The 8,931-nt window shown below is 35.1% G+C and overlaps 1 protein-coding gene across 1 annotated transcript in view; it reads left to right on the forward strand.

Annotated features, from left to right (window-relative positions):
- Positions 1-8,931, forward strand: part of LOC145239895 (MAP kinase-activated protein kinase 2-like) — a 198,872-nt gene that overhangs the window by 94,711 nt on the left and 95,230 nt on the right. Inside the window, exon 3 of the mRNA XM_080103514.1 lies at positions 8,428-8,567. Coding sequence (XP_079959640.1) covers positions 8,428-8,567 — 140 coding nt within the window. The remainder of the gene's footprint in view (positions 1-8,427; positions 8,568-8,931) is intronic.

Genomic DNA, 8,931 nt, shown 5'->3' on the forward strand with positions numbered 1-8,931 from the left:
AATGGATTTTAAACAAAATTCGAATAAGGATTCTAGAGTAAAGTTTAATATATGCTGAATTTAATTTTTCACAAGTGGATATGAAATTGGTGCAGAACTCTTTTTTGGAATTAATATTACCTGGCATGGGTATTCTATTTTTGTAATATAGTTTTCATCTGTTGTCCTTTTTATTTGCATCTTTTTAGATGCAGCTTCTAGATATACCTTTTTATAGGAGACTGTATTCCCTATGTTGACCTGTTACTTTTCTTTTTTTACTTTTGAGCACATTTCGTCTTGATCTGCGTGAATGTTGATGCTAACGGAGGATTATCTGATGGACATTTATCATGAATTCTTTATGGGATTTGATTAAATGGTCACTGGATTGTATCACATCTCATTTAGACAACAAAATGTAGAAAGTTACTTCATTGATTAAAAACCTTATTTCGCTGAAAGCTTGAACCTGGAATACATAATTTTCATTCTCCAGCTATTAATTTTATTTTTTTAGTATTAAAACAAAAACAATGAAATCATTCAACATTGCTCTTTAGATGATAAGGAAAGATAACATATTTAATGTTGAGAAATTCTAAGCTTTCTGGTTGATATGAGGAATATGATTTCAAGCAATTTATAAGCATAATATTAAACTATTTATTTATTTTTTTTTCTTAAAGTTTTTGGGGTTTTCTCTGTCTCTTTGTCTTAAGCACTTTTTATATGGGTCCACACATCTGAGAGCTTCTGTCATTCTTCACCTTGTTAAACATTTTTATGTTTTGATGCCTTCACTTATCTCAAAAAGAGGTCATTTTTGCCACGCCTAAAATGTATTTTCATCAGTTCATTAAAACATTTCTGTTGCTGGATGCTGAGACCGATTGAATGGTCACACCTTAAAAATGGATCCATTTTTATTTTTTGACAATTTCTTTGTAGGATGGAATAGGCTAAAATTAATTTACAGAGCAAAACAGGAAACACTTAGAACTGAAGTGATCGCCTAATTATGTTGAACAAAAAATACCCAGTTTATTGGTGACACTGAAACAAATACAACATGGCATTAAAAGAAAAGTTTTTCTTTATTCAAGAGATGAGTTGACTATAAAAATGCAACTCTTTACTCTAGAGTTGCAGAAATAAAACTAACAAAAAAAAAAAAAAAAAAAAAAAATAATCAAACTTTAGACTCTTACAAAGAAATTTCCACTCCTGACTTTGATGCCCCACTTTAAAGGTGGAGTTTGATAAAACAAAAATTTTCAAATCTGTCAAAAAGAAAAAAAAAAAAAAAGCCTAAATTCAAACTACCTATTTGTTGCATGTGTTACAGTTGTCACTTTGCAGTTACTGATATATATATATATATATATATAATAAAAGAACATGAAAAAATATATTACTAGCAGAGACCCGACGTTGCCCGGGATTGAATGGTCAATGAATGTTTCACACTCCCATATTTTTGTCATTGAAATCGGTGAAATCGTCCGTTTTTACACTCAAATCGATTGATTACCTGATCTAGTTGGGGACCTATCGCACCAAGAGGAAGCTTCACATGCCTCTCTGTAGTGACTTAATCCACAATACATTGTGCAGGGTGGAACGATAAATTTATCGCCCTAAAAAAACACTACTGCTTTATTTTTAAACTTTTATTGAAAAAAAATCAATTCAGGTAACTTGATTATATGGTGGAGCTGACATTTATTCAATGTAGTTACTTTCAGCCTCAATCACCGCCTTGATACGTGTCCGGAACTGGGAGCATGCTTTTTCCACAATTGCCGGTGGGAGCTTGGCAAATACTCGGTGAATGGCAGCAGTTAGTCGGGCTTTGGTGTTGTACGAGGTCATGTTGGTGATGTTCTCAATGTATGCCCAAACGAAGTAGTCCAGCAGGTCGGAGGAGGAAAGGAGGGTTAGTGAGAGAAGGGTATCAAGTCGTAGTACTCTTTCTGAAGCTAAGCCTGGGTCTCTTTGGATTTATGGGCTGGCGCAGAGTCCTGCTGCCACACCCAGAGTTTGACAGTAGCCACCTGATGGCATGCTTCTGCACATCCAAGTACACTTTGGTGTTGATTTTCAAGCTGATTTTGAAGATGTGAGGTGACATGATGTGGCCCCTACTTGAAATCATACCAAAGATAATAACCGTGGCTGGAAACTTTGTTGATGTACTCTCAAGCGTTGAATCATCCGGATTTGCATTTTGAGGTCCTGTTGTCATAACTTGGATCGGTAAAGAGTAGGAGTTGTACAGTGGCGCATCTTCGATCTCGCTCATTGAACATTGTCACTTTCAGACACAATAGAAGGCTCTTATTGCAAAACTGGCAAAGAAGCTTTGTCCATGGAATCTGCGTTTTGATTTAGGTACAGATAGTGGGAGAAATCGTATATAGTGGTTGTAGCTAGTCCAGTGTTTTTGTGAAAGTTTTGTCAGGAGGAACTATAGATTGGAGTTCAGTCGAGCACTTGCCATGAATGGTTAAGAGCAGCAATAATATAAAGCATTTTAACATGTAAATATGAATTCAGAAAGAATAGCATTTTTGGGATGTATCAGATCAAATATTTAACTGAGTTTGATCTGTAGATGACACATATACAAATGATGAAGTCAGTGCATGTGATGTCGCAGCAGAGGAAGAAGAGAAGGAAGATGGAAAAAATGCAGCACATGGTAAGGACTGAAAAAAAAAACAAGTGTGTGCCAATGTGAGGAGGGACCACATGAAGGTTGCCAACATCCTAAGTGTATTTGGGGAACGCTGGAACTCAGATCGTCAGTCCGTATTGTTGACTACCACTTCCCAGTAAATTAAATGAAACTATATGAAATTTCTACAATTGACTTATAACCAGCCAGTGGCCACAATATCTGTAAGCAAGGGATTTTGATAACCATCTTTACAAACTTGTGTAATTTTAGAAACAGCCATTTCTTATTGTCAGCAGAATGAATAAAGTAATCCAAGAATGCTAAGTCCTAAACATAAAACTTGATTAGAAAAAAAAAACAAAACAAATTGGACTTTGTAGCAGACTTATAGTAGGAACGAGGTGGGTGTTTTTAAAGTCAGGTCAAAAGTGAGATGTGCAAGTTAAATAAGTTTTCTCAAATTCAATTCTGATTGGGTTGATATTTGTTATATAATATGTCGGAGAGGAGGCCAGCACCTAGAAGAGTTGTGATGTAAGTGTTACTAGTGTTAGATTTGATAGTTGGAGAAAGGTTTGCTAACGGTTCAACCTCACTCTCTATTTTTCAAGGTATTATAAAATCGCTACATTTTTATGAAAATATTTTGATCCGTTCAATGAGTCCTTACTAGCAGAGTTTACCCACCATCTTGAGCAGATTTTTTTTTTCCTCCGTCCATTTAGGGGTGGGTTGAGAAGGGGCTCAACATTTTGGAGCATTTGTTACACAAGTTCAAATAAGAACAATTTGAAACGGTTTTTTATTGTTTTTTTTTAAATTTTTTTTTTTTTTTTAGAAAAAAGAGTGCAAGAAAAAGCAAGTCATTGTTTTTAATTTTTAATTGTTGAGAAAAATTTTAATTTACTCCATAGTTCAAAACATATCTACACTGGAGAACATGAAATATGCTTGACGGATTTTGTTTTTCACTCTCCCCACCCCGTCTCTCTTTTTGCTGTCTGTCTCTTTTTTTGCTGTCTGTCTCTCTTTGCTCTCTCTCTCTCTCTTTGCTCTCTCTCTCTCTCTTTGCTCTCTCTTTCTCTCTTTGCTCTCTCTTTCTCTCTTTGCTCTCTCTTTCTCTCTTTGCTCTCTCTTTCTCTCTTTGCTCTCTCTCTCTCTTTGCTCTCTCTCTCTCTTTGCTCTCTCTCTCTCTTTGCTCTCTCTCTCTCTTTGCTCTTTCTCTCTCTTTGCTCTCTCTCTCTTTGCTCTCTCTCTCTTTGCTCTCTCTCTCTCTTTGCCCTCTCTCTCTTTGCTCTCTCTCTCTCTTTGCTCTCTCTCTCTCTTTGCTCTCTCTCTTTGCTCTCTCTCTCTCTCTTTGCTCTCTCTCTTTGCTCTCTCCCTTTTTGCTCTCTTTGTTCTCTGTTTCTCTCTGCTCGTCTCTCTTTTTGCTCTCTGTCTGTCTCTTTGTGCTCTCTCTCTCTCTCCCTCTCTCTTTGTGCGAACAAATATTTTCTTTTCTTTCCTTTGTGTTTTGACTTTAATGATTTGAAATTTCTGATCATGTGACATTTCTTTTCTGAATTGCATTTGGATGTCTTGTTGAAATAAACAGCTTGGATTATTTGTGTTTGTCTGACTGCTCTAAAAGCATCTTCTGCTCTTCTATTAGGTTGGCGCAAAAATAATGTCGTTGTATGTAATATATATATAGTTGAACGCCAAAAACATAATTTTTGCACCAACCTAATAATAAAAATAAAATGAATATATCCAAGATTTGAAATGATTGTAAAATTCTTTTCCCACAAAAAGATTCCAGACGGACCTTGTACTAACATATGTTGTATACTTAAAAATGTTTTGGCTACTCTATCGCATCCGGCACTGTGAGAGATTGTTTCTTTGTGGTTTGTTAATCAATGCAATGTAAACAAAACACCTAGCGTTACTTTCTTTATTGTATTTACAGACATTGTTGTCTCGATTGTAATAGTACAAACAAAATAACCTATAATTATTACTTACCTCTGAGTAGAAAGGCGACTTTTTTTGTTGTTGCACCCCCACCCACCAAAATTTGTTTTGGAGGCATATCTCGTTTATGGCATATCAACCTTTTTTTTTTTTTTATCTTTTTTTTATTTTATTTTATTTTTTTATTCATTATTTCATGAAGGAAACAAGGATGCAAGCGTTATCAGCTCAATATCGATGTGCTTTTGTTCAAGTGATGTTCTAATTATTCTATCATTTTCATCAATACCTTTTCTTTCAACTTGAGTTTTGGTCAGCAGTTAAGAATACATCCTCCAAAATCAGTCTGATAGTGATTTCTGTCTGTGCTGTTCAATATTAGCAGATTCACATTCTCGGATTTACCGTATCTCTTAGAAGGGGTTGGTTGTGTGTTTTTTTGCTAATAATCTGAGGTGCCAGAACCGTGCTTTTCGAAATCTCCCCTAACCCTGTATATAACCTTCTGCAGAAAACTTGAATAAAATCCCGTGAGAAAGGTATTAATCCAACTGTTTTCTGTCTATCCGTTAATTTAGCAAACTTAATTCATATGAATTGGCATGTTAGAACTTTTTACATGAATTCTGTTGTTGCCATTGGTTTCCTTGACTTTTTTTAAACAAAAATTTTTACAATCTACTCATATGAGTGACAGATGGGTTAGTTACCTGGTGCAATGCTCATCTTGGACGAGTTGAACCAGCTGCCTTCTATGATATAAATCTCATATGTTTGTTTAAATGTATATATGTTTGTATGTCTGCCCAAAACTTTCGACAGAAGTGATAAATTTTCATGAGCTCGGTATCGTTTTTGAAGCTCGACCCTTCGGACGACAAATATCGAAAAATTGTCTAAAAATATTAATTCCTTCACCCTCAATTGGGCACTTTTCTACAAGGAGGGGTCGCTTTTTTTTTTGCTGATATTTTCGAAAGTCATCCCCCTCTTTTTGATTATTTAGCCTTTAGACATTTGTCACTTTCGGTTTGCCAAAGACGTCATGATTTTCTTTTTCCTCCTTTGCAAGATTCGAGCCTGTTTGCCTACTACCAATTTTCTTGATCAGCACACACCTCCAAACACCTGGGCAACGCCGGGCACGTAGGCTAGTTTAAAATAAGTACTTTCTATAGAATGTTACATTTGCAAGTGATCTGCAGTGTATATCCGGACAGAGGAGATGATGATGATGATAGTTTTTTTTTTTTTTTTTTTTCAAAAAGTTCCATACTCTCACACAGCACTTAGTATTCCCAAATAGTCACCCATCTGATACTGGCCATATTAACTGTTGTTTAACTTCAACATGCTGTAGTACAGGGTCCTTTTGAGATAATGTGGTACTGACCAATCTGAACATTGATCTTATAAGAATCAGTGTGTCAACATGATTATTCTATAGGAAGGACCACATGAAAGTTGGTAACATCTATAGTAAGAGTGGTGCTATTATGGAATGTATTGCACTCTGACGAGTTATGCCAGTAACAACTTTTCGATTACGACCTGCAAATAGTAGGGTAAACCACTTTCAAAGGTAAAGCAACTAGTCTAGGAAGGAAAATACTGAAATAGCACTAGATTTGGGAATTCTAGGAGCATAATACTATACCTATAGAACTCCTAAACAAAACAAAACAAAAAAGTTTTCACAAAAAGCAACCCTAATTGCATAATTGTTGGCAACCTTTAACTGTGATGAAGACTGAAGTAATGTAGGATTCGTGCAAAACAATAGCTGGCCTTCTGACAGGGATCTGTTCTTTTCTCTGTAAAAGAAGAAATCCTCCTGGACTGAGAAAACCTTTTTATCTTGACCAGAATGAGTGCCCCCCCCCCTACCCCGTTGGGGAGTTAGATATTCTTTGCATCAAAAACTGAACATGCGCTTAGTTTTGCTTTTGTGTAAGAGGCAAATAAATAAGGTCTAGCAGAATAATATTCAGTGTTGTCTGAGAGCACTCGAGCTTGAAAGTTTTGGATAATTTTTAACATTTTTTCGTTTTTAGATCCAATTGGGGAGTTATTTAAAAATTGTAGTTTTAAGGGTTTACATACATAAAATGAAACAGAATTTCTTAAATAAAACTTATCCCCCCCCTGCTCCCATTTTCTAGTGTTTATGCATTTTTGCCTTGTTTTTTGTTGAAGTCAAGCATTATAAAACCGAGATAAGATTGTGATAGTCCATTTCACACACACACACACACAAATATATATATATATATATATTGTATATTGTGTACAGAAAGTTGTTAGATAAGTCATTGGTACCGTCGGTTCCAAGCCTGATAACTAGGACCGTTTTAGATATCTATATCAAGTTTCGTTCAGCCAATACTCATCTGTATTGGCTGAAGAAAGCTTGATATGGATCTATAAAACGGTCCTAATTATCAGGCTTGAAACCGATGGTACCAATGACTTATCTAACAACTTTCTGTACACAAAATACAAAATATAAATACGCTCTTTCTTATCTTCCTTTTAATTGAGCACTCTGCTGGATTTCTTTTTCCAAAAAAACTAATCACATATATATATCTATATATCTATTAGCAGGCTGCCCGGCATTGGCCGGTCATAAAATATGCTTAAACATGGTATTTGGATTAATGCGGATTTTGTATTTATTATATTATATTGGACCCAATATAAAGTAATGATTTAAAGTTAAAAAAAGTTACTTGTGCGCCACCACCGAGAATCAAAACCAAAACGTTTAGCTTATGATTTACTTTTTCCTTTTACATTAATGCTTGAGCTATGAAGTCATGTTTGCTGCAAAGCTAAAAATTAAAATATGAACCAGTAGCTATTACGTTAGGCATGCATATTTGTAATACTGTCATTCGATCTTCACCTGGCAAATTCCATTATTTTAATTTTCATACTTTTGCACTGATTTTCCTCGACTAAAACCCAAATATAAAGTTTTGCATGGGTTCGAATAACCTATATATTAAGTTTCATGTCTGTAGATCAAAAACTAACAGTTTGGTAGGCAATATAATATAATATAATATATATATATATATATATATATATATAGGTTTGTGTTTACTATAACCTTTGTAGAGGACTAGGATATATAAATCCCAATCCCGTTACGAAAGAAAAAATAATGAAATGAATGGAATTGAAGGAAACATAAACTCAATTGATGGTCGACATCAGGTTCATGTAATTATACACTTAAACCAATCTATCGTGCTCCTTAGTGTTCAGGACGTTCAAACACGTTATGGATTTGATGTAAGCCAGCCGTGATGCTGAGTATGTAATCTCACCAAATTTCTGATAAAGCCCATTTGATGAGATTTCTTCCAGTTTGCAGTTACACCTCCACTTAACGATGCAACCATTATGCCAAAACGATGCCGATTAGAAATCCAAATTATGTTGGGGAAGGGGAGAGGGGTATGATTAAACTTGCACCTGTTTAAAGATTACATGAGGCATGAAACGCGTATTGCAGGCGAGCAATAACACCGGGGATAATATTTGTTATAATTAGGGCTATGACAAGAGAATATTATTGCTTTGACTCTCTAGTATATATCCGACACAGTTAATCAATCGAGAACCACCTCACTCTACATAAAAACATAAGATATTAACTGATGTATACTCGAGAGTCAAAATAATGAAAAGAATATTCTCTTGTCATAACCTTAGTTATAATTACTGTTCTTTTCGTATTAAGATCTATGTGATCGCTTATTTCATTATTGAATTATGTTTATTTATTTTTTTTTTTTCAGGTTTTAAGAGATGAGCCGAAATCACGGAGAGAAGTGGAGCTTCATTGGCGGGCATGTAATTGTCAACACATTGTACGGATTATAAATGTCTATCACAATAACTTTCAGGGTGTTCCTTCCCTGTTGGTTGTTATGGAATGGTATGTCCACTTTGATTTCACTTTCTTTGTTTCCCTCTTTACATCAGACCGGAATAACAAAAACTAACAGGATTTGTGGAAAGTCCAGTGAATGAGAAATATATTTAAGAAATGTTTTCATAAAGTTGATATTTTTCTGAATAGTGGAAATTTTTTTTTTTTTTTTCTTTTCTGCTGGTGACATTATTTTAAGTCGCAGTAAGGCACTACCAGAAACTCTAATCAGAGAGAACATTGTGACAGATGCAGCTGCTGAGAACACTATTAGCCTACCTGTTAAAGAAGAGCTAGATGCGCCTCTCCCCTCCTATGTAGCAGAACTAAACAAGACCATTGATTCCCGAACCTTTAGCAAAACTCCTGG

This window comes from Euprymna scolopes, chromosome 19 (assembly GCF_053919585.1).
Source record: "Euprymna scolopes isolate OS-2025 chromosome 19, ASM5391958v1, whole genome shotgun sequence".
Lineage (NCBI taxonomy): Eukaryota > Metazoa > Mollusca > Cephalopoda > Sepiida > Sepiolidae > Euprymna > Euprymna scolopes.